The sequence below is a fragment of the Centropristis striata genome, chromosome 21, assembly GCF_030273125.1.
Source record: "Centropristis striata isolate RG_2023a ecotype Rhode Island chromosome 21, C.striata_1.0, whole genome shotgun sequence".
NCBI classification, from domain to species: Eukaryota; Metazoa; Chordata; class Actinopteri; order Perciformes; family Serranidae; genus Centropristis; species Centropristis striata.
In genome coordinates this window covers 27,126,102-27,144,632 of record NC_081537.1, presented here as the reverse complement: position 1 = coordinate 27,144,632, position 18,531 = coordinate 27,126,102, and the positions used below count along the sequence as shown (strand labels likewise).

Genomic DNA, 18,531 nt, shown 5'->3' with positions numbered 1-18,531 from the left:
TATTAGTGTTTTGCAGCGAGTGGAAAAAGACCGTTTCATCTCTCCTGGAGCAGCGGGTTCTCCATTGACAAGTGATTCCCTTTGAAATCGTCACGGAGCTTCGCAGCCAATCAGCATCCTCAGCGCCTCTCCCTCTCCGCTCTCATCGCCACTCCCACTCCCATGTTTGGGCAATGACGTAGCAGCCGCATTCAAAAGGTTCCCCATATAAACATACTAGTGCCAGGGCCCCCGTTCCCAAAAAAGAGTTACTTTTACGCGGTGTTGACTTTCTCACCAGAGCGCGTGAAGCGCACCACAAACACGGAGGCTCACGGTGACAGACAAAGACATGCAGCGGTGACCCACGCTCTGCTGGGTGACACACTTTAAAGCTTTACAGAACAGGAGAGAAAGAGAAAGAGTGAGCAGACGCGGTAGTTGTTTTATTTTTTAAAAGAAAAAATCCACAATGACGGCTAAAACTTTGGATAAAGTGCAGGTGAATCTCGGGGGGTTTGTGCACCCAGAGAGCGTGTACTCGGTGGATGACATCGGCTCCAGCTTGCCGACCTCCGTGGCTATCTTCCCCAACAGCGACTTGGGAGCTCACTATGACCCGGTTAATGTAGCAGGTAAGACTGCTTTGACACTTACGGAGCGAAATATGGCGAATGATGTGTAAAAAGTTGTCTAGGTGCTGATTGTTCAGCAGAACAAGAATCAAAAGATATGTTTTTTTATTTAACTGTGATAATAATTTAAAAAAAGTTTGTTGAAATGTTGCAAATATTGCTAGAATAAGATCTGAATGCGCGCGTAATGGAAAAAAGACGCACCAGCTGTCTGTCTTTTAAACATATTTTACATTATTTATTATATTCATATTTGTGTTGTTTTTTGCACAGATGGTTTGATGGGTGACATGAGCGTGGAGAAGCGCTCTCTGGACCTCTCCTCCTACTCCAGCGGCTTCTCTCAGCCCGCCTCCCACCGCAACCAGACCTTCACCTACATGGGAAAGTTCTCCATCGACTCCCAGTATCCAGGTAACTGGAACCCCGAGGGAGTCATCAACATCGTCTCGGGCATCTTCAACGTGGCCCAACCGCCTCCTCCTCCTCCTCCTCCCTCCTCATCAGCGTCCTCCTCCCCGGCTTCCTCAGGATCTCCCCATCACTTCTCCAGCGGAAATTTGAGTTGCACCATGGCGGCTCAGAACCAGGCAGATATAGACCACCACCACCACCACCTGTACTCCCCTCCGCCCCCGTACTCCTCTTCTGGTTGCGGGGAGATGTACCAGGACCCCTCTGCGTTTTTGTCCACTTCCACCTGTCCCATCGCCTCCTACCCGCCGCCCACCTACTCTTCACCCAAGCAGCCCAGCAGCGCAGACGCACCGGGGCTCTTCCCCATCATCCCCGACTACTCTGGCTTCTTCCAGCCTGCGTGTCAGCGGGACATGCACCCGGCAGGTATCCAAGACCGGAAACCGTTCGGTCCATGCCCGCTCGACACATTCCGCGTCCCTCCACCCTTGACCCCTCTGAACACTATCAGAAACTTTACGCTTGGGGGTCCGGGTAGTGGTGGCTCCGAGGGAGGGCCGCCGAGGCTCCCCTCTGCCTACAGCCCCCAGAACCTGCCCCTGAGGCCGATCCTGCGGCCCAGAAAGTACCCGAACAGACCCAGCAAGACGCCCATCCACGAGCGGCCGTACCCGTGTCCGGCGGAGGGCTGCGACAGGCGGTTCTCCCGCTCCGACGAACTCACCAGACACATCCGGATCCACACCGGACACAAGCCGTTCCAGTGCCGCATCTGCATGCGCAACTTCAGCCGCAGCGACCACCTCACCACGCACATCCGGACGCACACGGGAGAGAAGCCGTTCGCGTGCGACTTCTGTGGCCGCAAATTCGCGCGGAGCGACGAGAGGAAGAGACACACTAAAATCCACCTGAGGCAGAAGGAGAGGAAGTCCTCCACTGTCTCTTCCTCGTCCTCCTCGTCCAGCAGCTCCGGGGTGGAGAGGCCGTCAGGCGCCATCAGCGCAACCAGCGGGATTTGTTCATAGTTCTGGAAAACGTTGTTGTCACCATGGCAGCGTGACGCACACTAACCTCTTAAAAGAAAAGAATTGTTAAATAATGAACTAAAGATATCTAAACACCAGGATGGGAGAACTTCTTTCGTGCGCAATTACGCACATCCACCAATTCCTGCTCCAGAACTGACAGAGAGACTGACACGAATGCACTTTGCCTGTACAGTCTACTGAAAATAAAAGTAAATATAGCCATTAATGCATAAGAATATACAAGGGCGGTTGTAATATAAAGGGGATTTTTATATATATATCGCCAACACATTGAGCGCGCAACAGGCTGCGCGCTTAAATGTGAAATAACTGCAATAACGTTTTGAAGAAAACAGTTTTAAGTTATTGAATTGACAAAGTGTTCATTCTAACATGCTTGTTGATGACTATATTTCCCCTTTAGTGCCTTGCTGTGTGTCTTTTTGTACACTGACTGATTCAAGGACGCTTCTAATGCAATGTATATTTGTCCTTTAATATGTAAAGTTGGAAGACATTCTATTTTTGTACACATTTCGTCTCGTCTAACTTCAAGTGTGAAAAGCAGTTCGTGTAAAACAATGTTGGAGTGTAAATATGTTGAACTCATACCGACTTGACATTTTTGTTGTGATGTGTCTTTTGAGACTTATTAAATATTATGGCGATGATAAACACAGCCGCTATCAGTTTGGTTTATTACCCAAAGCGCAACACGTTCATGGAACCCAGAGCGGCGAATACAATTCTTTGATATCTATTTATATTTGTAAAACATCAGACTTTTAAAGCTGTTGGAAATTTTATTGGGTAAATCCCACTTTGCGTCACTGATGGCATTTGTGACTCAGAGTGTTCACCCACTCACTTTTTATTTAGGTGCAAATGTAAACAGGCTATGAACTGGTGTGTTCACTGTGTCAAAGTAAAGGTGACATAAATAGTGTTTACAGTCTTTCTTAGGCAAATCAGTGAAATAAAACTCATGCTTATGTTTTAGAAGAAGGGAGAAAATCTTAAGTTAAGTGTTCTTTTATTTCTTACATTCCATGAAGGTCTAAATATTGTTTCTAAGCCTCCGCAAACTGTTGGAATACAACTCTGTTAGAGAAATACTGGTTTCATTATACAGTCATGGAAAATATAAATATTAGACCACCATTGTTTTCTTCAATTTCTTGTTCATTTTAATGCCTGCTACAACTAAATGTACATTTGTTAGGACAAATATAATGATAACAACAAAAATAGCTGATAAGAGTTTAATTTAAAAGCTGATATCTAGACATTTTCCATGGTTTTCTTAATAATAACCATAATATTTATCAAGAAAATCATGGAAAATGGCTGAATATCAGCTCTTAAATTAAACTCTTTTCAGCTACTTTTGTTGTTATCATTATATTTGTCCAAACAAATGTAACTTTGGTTAAACCAGGCATTCAAATGCACAATAAACTGAAGAAAACAAGGGTGGTCTAATATTTTTCCCAGGCTTTTTATTCATTAATTTAATTTGATTTATGTATTTGTTTATTTGCATCCTTAAAGGTATAACAATTGGATCTAAAATACTGGAATAAGCTTATAAACCTTTTTTAAAGGGACCCCTCAAAACATTTCCTCTTGTGATTTTTTTTTATCAATTTTAATTGTTTTGCTGTGAGTTGCAGAGTGTTGGAGATATCAGTCATAGAGATGTTTGTCTTCTCTCAAATATAATAGAACTAAACATATGGCTTCTCTTGCGGTGGTCAAAAAAATAATAATTCCACAGCAATGTCTATGTACAGAAATCATGCCGTGGTTACTGAAGATAATCTGAGCAGTTTCACGTAGAACCAAACGTCTGTTTTTGTAAATAAATACACATTACATTCAGTTTTTATTTGTTCCACACAGTATTCCAAATTGGTAGGTAACATGGTAACTTTTTTCTTTCTGGTATAGTTCTTTGCTCACATCAAGGTCTGTGGATTATAAGTATTAGTAACCGTGTGATGATTTCTGGAAGGAGATGTAGCTGTTGAGCTGCTTTAGGGCCTAATGTAGACTGGTAAATAGCATTACAGGTAAGAGAAAAAATATGCATTTCTATTTTGGTGTGAACTGTCTCTTTATCTAGAACACAGACAGAACATCACAGGTTGCTAAAAATCCACAAATTCCCAGAATTATATAGACAGTCGCTGATAAAGTAGAATTTTTTTTTTTTTTTTTACCTCTTTCCATGAAATGATTGTGACAATGTGATTTATTCTTGACAGATAAAGTGTATATCTTCTTCAAAGCTTTATTAATCAATCTCCTCCAAACATATCACAATGAAAATGAAACCACAATTATCAGAGGATTGTGGCTGAAAACTAAATTATTCCAACTTTATGGGCAACAGTGTAGTAGATTTTTTTTCAGTCATCACACACAATACATTTAACATTATATACAATATACAACCTAGTGTAAAATAAATATAAAATTATCACAAAATAAAAGCTGTTCACATCCCTCAAAAATAGCATTTTCAGCCTTTTTTTCCCTGAAAGTCAAACGAAATCTTAAACTGATATTAGCATTAGTCCATGATTTAACCCCAACAACAAAAAATGACATGTCCATTTAATCCCTTTTTTAGCTTTTTGTTCAATAAATTTACACACAGTCTGAAACTAACTCACTCTGAGGGCACCATATCAGTTTTTATAAATTATTTATCTTATCATTTTTCAACAGAAACAAGCTCCCTTTTTTTTGTTACTTTTACCTGCTATTTTTGTCTTAAAGCATTGTGTCTTGTGTTTGTTTTGATGTTTTGATGTCACCTCATCTGTATGATTTGTTGTGACTCACGGCCTCTCCGGAGTAGGCAGCTGTGGTCACCTGTTTCCATTCCAGTCTCTAAATGTGTGTATGATAATAATAAGCACCAGGATGTGGTGGAGCACAGTCATATACGGTGCTTTACCTTCGTACCTGAAGGGTTCATTACCTAATAGAGGTCACTGAGTGGATACTGATGCTGTAAAGTAAACTCTACCAATGTATGTGCATAATTCATTTTATCTACACTGTATATCAAAATCATTTAAAAAAACAGTCAAAAGTCTGGCAGCAAAATATGCCAAACAGTTACCATCAAATAACAATAAACAGCTGTAAGTTATTTTACAGATAATTTCTTTGAAAATACAGATAATATACAGTAAATATCTGTAAAATGTATTTATTTATTTATTTATTTTACTTGACTATGACGTTAAGTGAAGTTTTACTGTGTTTTACTATTCCTTTTTTACATAAAATTCAAGTTTTTACTGTACTGTCCCATTAAATTAATTTATAGATTTGGTTAATATTTGTAATAAATGTTATTTACTTTTATTGTATTTGCACTTTATGTAGAAAAAAATCCCAAGTGAAACCCTGTAAAATAAAACACTAAACATAAAATAAAGTAAGTAAAGACTACTTTTTTCAACAAGACCTCCAACATAAACAGTGGAAGAGGTCGTGTGTCAGTACCACAAATTACGACACAAAGGCACGTATCGCGGTTCGCATTTCAGGGCACATATAACCTCACGCTCTCGCGGTTCTAAAAATAACACACACTTACGGTCCGCGGTTGTAAACAAAAGACTGCAGTTTCTATGGATTTATGTTGTAAAACCACTGACCTTAGGTTTAGGGCAAAAAAACTTCTGGTAAGACGTTAAAAAAGACAGCTTGAACAGTAAATAAATGTATGTAAATCCCGGAAATGAGGTAGTTGCAACGGTCACTTGACTGCAATTTACATGAAAAATGTAAGTTCAAAAATGTAAGTTTAAAAATGTGATTCACGTAACTGACGTAAACAACATAACTTAAGTTAAAATGGTTTACTTCACACAGGACGCGAAGCCAGCTCTCCCGGGCGTAAGTTTGACCCACCACCACCCTAGCCTCCAACCGACTATGGGAATCCGCGTTTTAAACTGTGCTTAGCTGTCAATCACTATTATGTCAGCAAGATGGCAGCGGCCGCATTACAGCAGCCGGTGAAATCATAAATATAGCTATTTTTTTGCTGCCTGTACACACAACCTATATTGACGTTTTTGACAGGAGGACAGGCTGATATTTTTGTAACACATTGCTGCAAAATCACAAAATCCCATTGGCCCTAATGTGGTCAGCCATGTACTAGGCTTTGACCTGGTCATGTTAGATATGTTGTTTGTTGAACTTTAAGCCTAATTGTTCTATCAATTATCAGCTGTGTCATTGTCTTGCTGTTTCGATTGATTTAATGATTGGATGCCTGTTGAAAATGGAGCATTTTAATGTACTGACACCGTGAGAATCCATCACTTTGTTTGGAAGTTCCAATTAAACATCAAATACAGAAAGTGTAGAGATTAAATAAGGTATCTTTGGAGTTTTTTGAAGTTGTAGTTCAACATGTCTCAGACCTGTTCCTACGCCGGACACACAGATTAAAGGGATACAAACACATTTCTCAAAGTGTCAGACTTTCGGTTCAGTAATCTGTAACATCTTTATTCTTCTGACGCCAACTTGACGACAAGAACAAATGACCAATACTGCAGAGAGTCATCCTGAGCTGCACAAAGAACCCACTGTTCTTCCTCACTGACTGTACTTTTACCCTCCCTATAAAACACGTTATTAGTTAGAAGTTTAAGTATGTATCATAACAATTCATAATAAGTGGACACAGCTGACATTGTTTTTGCAAGGCCATGTCTATAATGCATTATGAACATATGATGCGTTATAGGGTCAGGATTAGCCTGGCACCCAACACTAACCCTAATATCATCATAATGCATTCTAACTGTAATTATAATGCTTTTTTGAAATGTTAAAAATGTATTACAACTATGAGAATTATAATGAGTTATTAGGAAATGCTTCATAATGTGTTTCAATTATTACTATTTTAAGGTATTGTTAATATTCATATGTTCTTATAACGATAATATTCATTTTTAAAATTATTTTTTATTTACTTTTTCTGTTATGTAAAGAGTCGCTAAGTGTTCAGAAAAGCACTATATAAAAACAATGTATTATTATTATTATTATTATTATATTATATATTTGTTTATAATGCTTTAATAGGTATTACAAAAAGTGTTAAATTAAATGTCATTAAATAAACATTTGCTAAATGGTTAGTAACTCAATCTGTAATTGTAAGCAGGCATAAGAGTAGTTAATGTATTTCATGATGCACATTTGTCAACAATTATAATTTCTCTATGATGAATTATAAACACACGTTAAATGTGCTTTAATCTTCTTATCTGCTTATCAATGTGGAATCATAGTTATAAACACTCTAAAATGTTAATAATGCTTCGTAACAATAATCATTACACAAGCCCAAGTCTATAACGCAATAAAAATGTAGTTATAATGCATTATAATCTGGTTATAGATTAATTATAAATCATCTATTGCAGTCACTTAAATAGTGACGTACAACCAGCTTGTGGTGTATTTTACCTGTTTATACCTCAGGAATCTCATTAGTTCACTTAAAGCCCCCAATGACCACATTATAATGCATTATAACAGTGATTGTAATGCATAATAAAAAGATTGGAGAAATTATAATACACTGTGAGTGAGCAGCGGTTATAAAGTGTTATGGTAACTTATAAGGCATTGGTTTATGATGTGTAATAATTATGTTATAAAGTAGTAGTTTGTAGAAGTAATGTTTATGAGTGTTTATAAATGGAATTATGCAATCCTCATGAGCAGATTGTAACACGATTGTATATAATGCATTATAAACATGGTGTTAGCCATATTCTATATAATTATAACAGACTATATTGCCATTCATTATCTGTTTATACAGTTGTTATTATTGTTAACACATCCATTTATATGCAAGCATTTGCTTACAACTATAGTGTGTCATCATTATTATTATCTTAATAAATGTTAATTTTGTTGTTGTGCCTGTCTGATGGAGTATCATGGAACATTTCCTAATAAATGTCACCAGTCTGCAGTGAGAGCATTGGGGGAAATACTGTAAGGAAAAAGACACACATATCTAAAATCTGTACTAGCAGCTGCCAGTAAATGCGTTTATTGTTCAAGCTGCACCACAACTATTCCCTATACTGATATACTGGCCTGATAGACTTATTTGGAAATTGTGGATAATTGCATTTAATATGAGCCCCAGCTACTGACCTGACCATGTCACTGTATCTAGCTTTGTGTATGTGTGAACATGCAGACATGAATATTAGCCCGGTAGTCGTTGATATTTTACTTCAGAGGAAGATAAAATTGAGTGAACGATCTACAGATTTACTCATTGACTTATACAGTTGCAGATGGACACAGCAGCAGCAGCAGCAATGCAACCTGCTCATGCATTTATAGGGGGCTTTCTAGTGAAAAATAACATTTAAATTGAAGCTTTTGCAGCAGATGTTGAATAATTAACTTTGCACAGATTTCTTTAAATTGTTTGAAGATTAAGGGTGAGAAGCACACATTAACAATAATGTTCAAGCAGACCACAGACCCTCGATTGTGCTGAAATGTGGGAGAAACTGTAAATTAAACTCATAGAAAAACAGGAAAAAGTCAAATTTTACAGATAATTTTGAAAATACGGATAATATACAGAAAATATCTGTACTAAGTGATGTTTTTCTGTTTTTTATTAGTTCTTTTTATATTAGATTCAAATTTTTACTGTTAAAAAACAGAAAGTTGCCTTAATTTTACAGTCAGCAATATGATGTTTATTTATTTTTACATATAGAATTCACTACAATTTATAAGTCAAGACCATTAAGCATTTGAATAATACTGTAAAAAAAAATCTATAATGTCATCTTATATTAATATATAGATTTGGTTAATATTTGTAATAAAAGTAATTTACTTTTATTGTATTTGCATTAATGTAGAAAAAACAAGCACTAAACACAAAGTAAGTAAAGACTGTTTTTGTAACACATATATAAATAGAAGCTTTTGCAGCAGATGTTGAAGAATTAACTTTGCACATATTTCTTTAAATTGTCACCAAGATTAAGTGAGAAGCACAGATTAACAATAATGTTCAAGCCCTGCCACAGACCCTCGATTGTGCTGAAGTGTGGGAGAAGACATGGCCTGTCCGGACGTTGACCTTTATACTCTTCTTTCTCTGTCTGGTTTGGTCTTTGAGGGTCATTGTCCTGCTGGGAGGTGCAGCCTCTCAGTCCGTTCTTTGCACAGATTTGTCTCTACTTTCTGTGCTCATTTGACTTTTTTCTTCTCAAGAGAAACATTTCACATAAACATGTCCTTTACTTGTTTAGGTCGCAAAGTTAAACCTAATATACATTCAACTCTAAGGGAAGATCTCAGGTTTAAGGACCCCAGGTCTGTGAGCCAATGGGTCCCTTAGCGTTATAGCAGATTATTAGACAATGGGCCCTGGGTACAGACATGCAAAAGGCCCCACCGTCTCTTCTACATAGGAGCAAGAAAAACATTGCCCTTTTTTGTTGTTGTTTTGTTTCTTTTTGTTGTGGTTTTGCATTTCTCTGTGGTCATTTTATATCACTTTGCAATTGTTTGCATCTCTTTGTAGTCATTCTGAGAAGTCTCTTTGTGGTTGTTTGTGTCTCTTTGTAGTCATTTTGTGTCTCTTTGTAGTTGCTTTGTGTCTCATTGTAGTCATTCTAAGTCTCTTTGTGGTTGTTTGTGTCTCTTTGTAGTCATTTTGAGTCTCTTTGTAGTTGCTTTGTGTCTCATTTTAGTCATTTTGAGTCTCTTCGTAGACATTTGGAGTCTCTTTGTAGACATTTTGAGTCACTTTGTAGACATTTTGTGTCTCTTTGTAGTTGTTTTGTGTCTCTTTGCCATTTTTATTTTAATCTCTTTGTCGTTTTGTATATCTGTAGTTTTTTTTGTATCTCTTTGTAGTCATGTTGTGTCTCTGTCTGTGTTTTGTGTCTCTTTGTGGTCATTCTAAGTCTCTTTGTAGTTGTTTTGTATCTATTTGTAGTTGTTGTATAACTCTTTGTAGGCATCTTGAGTCTCTTTGTAGTTGCTTTGCGCCTCTTTGCCGTTTTTTTTTAAGCTCTTTGTCATTTTGTATCTCTTTTTAGTTATTTTGTGTGTCTTTGTTGTTATTTTTATAACTCTTCATAGTCATTTTGTGTCTGTCTGTGTTTTGTGTCTCTGTAGTCTTTCTGACTCTCTTTGCAGTTGCTTTGTGTCTCCTTGCCATTTTTTAATGTCTTCCTCGTTTTGTATTTTGTTGTAGTTGTTTTGTGTCCCTTTGTAGTTATTTAATGCAACTGTGATTGTTTTGCTCCTTTTCATAGCTGGTGTTAGGATATTTGTGTTTCTTTGCAGTTGTTTTTCATCTCCTGATAGTTGTTTAAGTCTCTTTGTCGTCTTTTTGTGTCACATTATTGTTGTTTTATGTTTCTTTGTACTCATTTTGAGTCTCTTCCTGGTTGGTACGTACAATCTCTTTGAGGGGCATTTTGGAGAAGGCCGGGGGGCCCAAAAAAACTAAAGCTAAACAATGTGTCTTATGGTGTGTTTGGTGTAAACACTGGACCATCAACTAACTGGTTGATGTTGGGATAGGTGTAGGAACCTGCTGGACAAGCTGTCATTGGTTAGTTTGTTTGTGTTATTGTTCCACTTTGGTGTTTGAGACTTAGTTTCGGATTCACAAAAGTCTAAATGATCTAATCTGAGGTAGAACAGCAACTTCTCTGTTCTGTGAGGTAAAAATTGCAGCTTTTGTCAATGGAGTCTGGTGACTTTAACGAGAATATAGAACAGCTTCAGTGAAAATATTCTAAAATACTTTTTTTTGGGTGGTTGCTTAGTTACCTTTCACACTGGGGCATGTCAACCACAATCGTCTGTAGGTAATACACTGACAATGGAGAAGTCCCTTATACAACCCCACTTAAAAATTCTAAAAGAAAATGTCCCTTTAATGTTAATAATTGCACCTGTCTTTTCTGCTATGATAAGTCAGAATATCTCCATTAAGATCTCTATGCTTAATTTCAAAGGGATTGAATAAACTGTTTAGGAAAAAAAAAGAAAACTTGTTAATATATGAAAAGCCAATTATGAGCGAAAATGTTCACCAATGGTGTTTGCTGCACTTACCGTAATCTAGTGTACAAACAAAGACAGACAGCATGCCATTTGAATATTCCATGATTATTCCAATTTATTTTGTTGTTCCACATACATTCAACATCAGAGTAACAGAAGCATTGTCACATAGAACTATGTGAAGTCTACTACCGGCCAAAGGTCTGTTTGTCTGCAAAGCTAGAGTAATGTAGAATACAGACTGGAATGATATAGTGTTTATCAAGATACGTGTAAAAGGTAGTAAAGAAAGTGTAAGGGTGCTGGCTTTATACCACGAAAAGTTCTCTAACACAGCTTCAGTTTTAGAATATTTATAGACTATGTCTTAAATATGAGGCATCTTCAGGCCATTTCACTCTGGATTAGGGATGGGCGTTTTGGCCATTTCCATATCAGAGCTCTCACAAGAAGAATTCATTTGGTTTGAAATTTGTGTTTGATGACGTTGTGAAGTATCGTGGGAAATGGGAGTTGTTGTGTTTATTGGTAAACAACCACCACTGCTGATGTGATGTGACTCAGTCAGAAATAATGTTCACAGATGAGTTAATGTAGTGTAGCTACGAGTTGTGCTTTAGTTTACAACAATAAAGCTTACAGTATTATAGATAGTTCATGTTACATTTAGTCACGTTTTTTTTTTTTTTACATGTTTTGCCAATTCAATCTAAAGAAAGGGCTGCAAGTAACATTAGCTAATGCTGCCATGCCATTTTGCTAACTTACCACTACACATACAGCTAAAGCAGCTAGCATGTTTGGCAAAATCGATTGTGGGGTGGCCCCACATATGGTCAAAATCATCATAATAAAAATAACTTTGAGTGTGTTGCTGTTATGTTACTGTGCACATTAGCTTGTGGGCTGGAATGAGCTACTTGTCTTAGCAGCACATCGTAGTAAAATAGTGACAGTTTCAATGCGAGTAGTCGAAATGAATGAATTCTGACATCCAAATCAAGTACTCAGGCCCATCCCTACTGTGGATTAACTTACTGCAGGTGAAATGACAGTACAATACATCACAAAATATCAAATATGTAGTAGAAGCTCAGCTAGGGATGCACAATATGTTTTTTTTTAATTTGATACATATAACTGACAATTACTAGTTTTCATAAGACCTAAACCAAGGCAAATCAAAAAACTTCAAACATAATTTACCAAAAAATTCAAATTAATAACTTTGACAAAATATGTTAATGTATTAAATACTCATCCACTCTTATCTGTTTATGAGCATATTGCAAACCAACTATAAAGGTGCATATTGCCACAGCTGTATCGGAGTGTTGATGCTTTGTATTACCAGCACATAATTAATTATTTGACTAATACCTATACATTTCCAATTGTCTGCTGAGTAATTCAACTGTATAGATGTATATTATGTAGGGGTGTCCCGATTTTAGTTCTGAACCAAAAATCGATTGATATTTCTATTATCAAAATCAAAAGCAGGATTGGTGAAATTTTATATTTTTTGGGGGGGCAAATCAGTCAGGGCATAAAACTAATAACCTCCTTGTAATAATGATGATTCTTGTAAATCAGTACTCTAAAGTCTGCCTTAAGAAAATTGAATCAAATAATGGAGAAACCCTTAATATCATGCATCCCTAACCTCAACATCAACTGACCAGGCCTGTGAAGGAACCAGCTCTGGAATAAGTTAAACACGTAAACTAAAATATAAAGTATATATAATGTAGTGTGTGCACTTTGGAAGAAGAAATATGTGTGTAAAATAGAAATGGCACTCTTAATAAGCATACATTCTGTATTCACAAATAAGGCAGGTACGTCTGGAGTCACAGGTTCGGCAATAAGACACGTCACCACTATGGAAATCCTCTTCAGCAGAGTGAAAAAATAATATGTAAAAGGCTTTCCAAAGCTCACAGAGGAAAAATATCGCATCATTCACAGAACGTTTGGCTTATGACATTCATGTGTGTACAAGGCAACATAATGGTCCCGAGAAAAATCCCATATTTGGAATGCGTATTCCTCGGGTCAACTATTTTCTCAGTAATGACAAAATTATCGACAATTTGTGGAAGGCAGTTCAGTGTTCCTCATTCTGTGTAAGGTCCTGTTTCTATCAGCCACTGCCCTGCTGTATCATCCCTGAGCAAGGCACCCAATCCCTTTGAGTTCTTGGTTAATATGATCCTCATGTTTGACCTTCCTGTGGGTGGATGGATGGATGGATGGATGGATATCACTATGTTTTCACCGTCTGATCACATACTGATTTAGAAGGAGACTGCAGGGCCGGGGTAAGGCTCCGCACCACACCAGAAGTCCTCTGGCTGAGGGATTTCTAGCAGCCACGTCTCCTCTTCTTTCTCCTTCTCCTCTCCCTGCTCTTCCTCGTTGCTCTTTCCATCTGTTTCCTCCTCTGCCACAGTTTGCAGGACCTTGTAATAGTGACAGTCCCGCCCGTCATCTGGATTGTACGGAGGTGCCAGGATATCCAGGAAAGCAACCGGCCCGTCCACTGTGTCGATCTGGTGGAGGTTATCCCGCAGAGGAGTAAGGAGGCACGGCCCGCTGTTCTCAGAGTACTCGCAGACTGAGCGGAGCACGGAGCGCCGCAGGGAGGACGTCTCCACCGGAGTCAGCGGAGGCTCGAACTGAGGCGGGACGGTGCTGAGAGTAAGGTTGTCCTCCAGCTTGTCAAAACAGCGGACGCTCACCTTCCCATAGAGAACCTGAACAAGAGACAGGAGAGGACAGGCTACAGTCAGATGACAATCCTACTTTTTTTTGTTTTTTAAAAGAACTTTTTTAGAGAAAAAAAGTGCAGTAACTACATTTTTAGGGTCAAAGGTCAGATAAATCATCGTGATGTTTGAGCATTAAAATGACATCATCAATCTATGTAGAAATAAGTGTCATATCACTGATCTACCTATAACACATTTGGCTGGACAGTTAAAAACGTTAAAGCAGTTTTTTTCCGTTTAACCCATTGAGGCCTGAAACGCCTGTAAAACCTCTGGGCGATTTTAAAATAAGCCCCTAAAATCTGAATTTTTTCTGGAAATTCAACAGAAGTGTCAGCGCTTCTACTAAATAATAGATTTTTCAGCTTCTGTAGCAGATAGAAATTAAATTCAAAAAGTATTTGAGAGCTTATACAAATACTACAAAACGACGTATCCGCTTTCCAGGCTTCAATGGGTTAACCCTTTGTGTTACTGGAGTTAGACTCTGTAGGGCAGAGAAGAGAAGAAAAAAAAAAGATGACAATCCTACTGATAACACTAGTGTCAGCACCCAGATGGATGCATGCATGGCTGGTAAGCATTCATTTACATTAGTTTGTGGAAATTTGCAAAAACACAACTTATTCAGGAATATGCACCATGTGAGCATAACAACTGAAATAATAAAGCTCTAAAGGATTTTCAGTTTATCAGATTATTATCAAATATATATTATCAATTATTATCATTAGAGCCCAGCAGATTTATTGGTTGACATTCAGTCATGGAAAAAATATTAGACGACCTTTGTTTTATTCATTTTCTAGTTATTTTCCATGGTTTTCTTGATAATGATTTTGGTTATTATCCAGAAAACCATGGAAAATAGCTAGATATCAGCTCTTAAATTAAACTCTTATGAGTTATTTTTGTTGTTATTATATTTGTCCAAACAAATGTACCTTTAGTTGTACCAGACATTAAAATTAACAAGAAAATGAAGAAAACAAAGGTTGTCTAATAATTTTTTCAATGACTGTATATTTTCGGCCAATATTGGCCTATTAAAGGCCTATTGGTGTATATGCTGTCTGATATGTGCCATTATGAAAAAAAAAATGTTTATACAGTATTTAACGCTGTTTATTTTATTTATATTATTTTTTTATTTATTTTCAGTTTTCATTTACAGAATTGGTTCACAATGTAATGCCTTGTTTGTATAGTATTTAATAATGTTAAACATTATTTATGTTTAGTTTTATGTTTGAGAAAGTAGCTCTCTGGGAAGCTTTGCAGAGTGGTGTAAAATCCAATCCACATAAAAAAGGGTCTAATTTCGTTCCAGCTTAAAAAATGACTATATCAGCCACCATATCAGCTCCATATCGGCATCTGTCTCAAAAATCCTTTGTTGGTCAGGCTCTTATTGGCATGTTGGTGAAACTGGGGTTTTTGAAGCCCCTCAGGTTTTGGGGCTCCAGGACAGTTGCCCGCTCCACACATCTGGTAAGCCAGCCGTGCATTACTAATGTGTGGCTGGTTCTATGGTCTGGTCTAATGTGTGGCTGGTTCTATGGTCTGGTCTAATGTGTGGCTGGTTCTATGGTCTGGTCTAATGTGTGGCTGGTTCTCTGGTCTGGGGTTCCTCTGTGTGGGCCCACTACTGCAATAACAAACATATCTAAATTGCAATTAATTTGACTGGTACAGCAATTGAGATCTGATTTATGATATTGGAGGGAGTCATTTTCATTTAAATTAAAATGATCACGGTGTGCAAGGGTAACTGCCATTTTTTTTTTCTCAAGTATGCAGAATATGATCAATAGGCTGGAAAATCTTGTAGCACCACAACACTTAATTCATAATGGTATTTCGTGCCATAATTTTGATCAATTGCGCATAATGTCAATTTAATGTGATGGTTACAGTGACAGAACCATGGTGACCCTAACATAACCCACTCTCTGGTTTTGACAAAGGTACATAAGTCAAATAGCTTAACATTATACATGCAGTTTTATCATTTATTTGTTCGTGTGTTGAGACGTAAACGAAGATGCATTTCCCTAGCTTAAGATGCTAGCATAACGTCACACTGGTAAAATAATCGCCTAAGTCATTTTTTGTCAAAATAGTTTTGTTTGCCTAAATCATCTCTTCATGACGCCGGCCACCTATGGTAAAATCTCCTACATCCTCAGCTGATCAGATCATGTGATTTTACCCCTTTAAGATCAACACTTCTTTGACAATTTGCCACATTCATAGGCATCAGATAAGAACCCAGCAAAGAAGAGCTAGAGGGAGATTGTTTGGTTATCAGTTTAGTTTATCAGTGTTTTATTGTTGACACTAATATTGGTAACACTTTACTCTAAGGTGTCTACATAAGAGTGACATCAGTGTGTCATAACCATGACATGGGATGTGTCATGAACATTGACACTTTGAAGTAACATTAATGCTCATGATACTTGTCATGTCATGTTTCTGACAGGCTTGTGTCACTCTTATGTAGCCACCTTCAAAATAAAGTGTTACCATATCTTGCTTAAGTCACAAAGGCATGTTAAAAAAATTGCCTAAGTCCTTTATTTCTCTTAAGTTACATCATTTACACACAGTGTTATTACTATGCCAATAGCCGTCCTTTGTTACATCCTTTTTGATAGTGAAATGATCAATAAATGTCACATGTTACACTTCTGGTGAAGTTTTTTGTGTTTCCTGCGAAACTTGAAAAAAATGAGTAAGGCGATTATCTTAACAGGGTGACGATTTGAGAGCCAGAACACAGATGGGGTCACATTGGGGCCACGAAAGGCCAGAACACAATAAACAAGAGGTGTAAAAGACCTTCAGCATCCCGTTCATGCCCGGGTGGTCGTGCAGCGGTATGGAGGCGCCGCTCTTCAACAGGAACACCCCCATGCTGAACACCTCCGTCTCGCAGATGTGCATGTAGGCGACCGGGGGGCTCTGGAGACCCGCTGCCCCGGAGCTCGGCTTGGTTTTCCGGGGAACAATTTTCAGGTCAGCAGCCCTGACCGCGGTCACTAAGGAGAGTAGTTCACTCTCTTGGTCTGCAGCGAGTGTATTATCTCCATTGGCCGAAGACTTTAAGCCTTTAAAGGTGGTGGAGGCTTGCTTTGCTATTTTCTGGATTAGAGGAGTTTTGTTGTCTCGCGGCATTCTGGCTGCGGAAAAGACCTAACGGTGTGTGTCGGGCACCGCTCCAACGCCAATAAAAACAGCCTTAAAATAGCCTCGAAAATCCTCCAATGTGTCACCCGGAGCTGAACTGTCAACGTTTAAGAAAACAAAATGCGAATTTTATAAAAACAAACCGCAATTCATGGTAGTAATGTATCATTTCACCCCCTGATAAGTGCCTCCCTCCAGTCATTTTCCACCGACTCGCCTCCTCGTCCACGCTCACGTAGCCTGCGTACGAAACCAAAAGCACCCTGGGAAATGACGTTCTTTTATAAAATTTAGCAAACTAATTCACATAAATGTAAGCATTGAAGTATTGCATTATCAGATCATATTTATAAAAAAAAAATACCTATGTGACTGTGAAATATTAGGGCCTATACTAACTGACCCTAAACAGTAAACAACTAGCCTGCATTTAAGAGAGACTACATTTCCCAGACTTCCTTGGGATGGAACAGGGTTACAGAGGGAAAAGAAGGGGGGACAGGCCGTTGAACTCTCCGTAGCCCTCCCTGTCCAACATCACATCCTCTGTTAGTGCTTTTTACTGCGCCCTTTTTCCCACTTCCTTAGAATTAAGCCAGTGTTTGTTCTCTGATTAGAATCAGAATTTGAGCTCACTGAACAAAAAAACATTTTAGGTTCTATTAAGAGAGGAATGCCCCTATACTGCATATAGCTGTTGGAAACCAAAAAATAAAGAACAGAGTTCCATAAATTAAATAAATAAAACAATAGAAGTCACTGTAGAATAAGAAAAATGGAGCTGTTATTTTAAGGGCCAAATATTAATGCAATGTTGCTTTAACCATACAGGTAACACATGAGAAAAAACTCGTATAAATCATTTTTGTTCTTGTTTGGGTCAAGTTGATAGGCACAGACAACTGGACAGATTTTTATGATTGCCAGCTCAAAACGCATATGGGTAACTGTGGATGGAAGTGTGAGGACATACCAAGGGCAGATAATGAGTACAGACAAGCAAAAGGCCCCACCACCTCTAGCTACTACATAGCAGCAAGACACACAGACTTTATAGTTGTTTAGCCTCTTTTTGTATTGTTTTGTGTCTCTTTGTAGGTGGTTTTGCATCTCTTTATGGTCATTTTCTGTCTCTTTGAAGTTGTTTTGTTACACTTTGTTTTCCAGTGGTCCCGTTGGCTAGTTTTTCTTTGTGTCTTTGTCTCTTTGTAGTTGTAATGTGTCTTGTTGTGGTCAATTTTTTAGCCCTGTTGTTGTTGTTGTTTTGAGTCTCTTTGTAGCTGCTTTGTGTCTATTTGTAGTTGTTTTGAGTCTCTTTGTGGTTGTTTTGGGTCTCTTTGTGGCCATTTTCTGTCTCTTTTGAGTTGTTTTGTTAGAGTTTGC

General features: G+C 38.0%; 2 protein-coding genes across 2 annotated transcripts; one reads left to right on the top strand and one right to left on the bottom strand.

Annotated features, from left to right (window-relative positions):
* Positions 1 to 248: 248 nt before the first annotated feature.
* egr2b (early growth response 2b) lies at positions 249 to 2,852 on the top strand. Its single transcript, XM_059324582.1, has 2 exons — positions 249 to 614; positions 888 to 2,852. The coding sequence occupies exons 1-2, from the start codon at positions 452 to 454 to the stop codon at positions 2,057 to 2,059; spliced, it is 1,335 nt and encodes a 444-aa protein (XP_059180565.1). The 5' UTR covers positions 249 to 451; the 3' UTR covers positions 2,060 to 2,852.
* Positions 2,853 to 11,271: 8,419 nt separating this feature from the next.
* On the bottom strand, positions 11,272 to 17,381 carry adoa (2-aminoethanethiol (cysteamine) dioxygenase a). Its single transcript, XM_059325239.1, has 2 exons — positions 16,801 to 17,381; positions 11,272 to 13,941 (listed from the first exon to the last, which is right to left on the bottom strand). Exons 1-2 carry the CDS (start codon positions 17,134 to 17,136, stop codon positions 13,483 to 13,485), a joined length of 795 nt encoding a protein of 264 aa, XP_059181222.1. The 5' UTR covers positions 17,137 to 17,381; the 3' UTR covers positions 11,272 to 13,482.
* Positions 17,382 to 18,531: the final 1,150 nt, after the last annotated feature.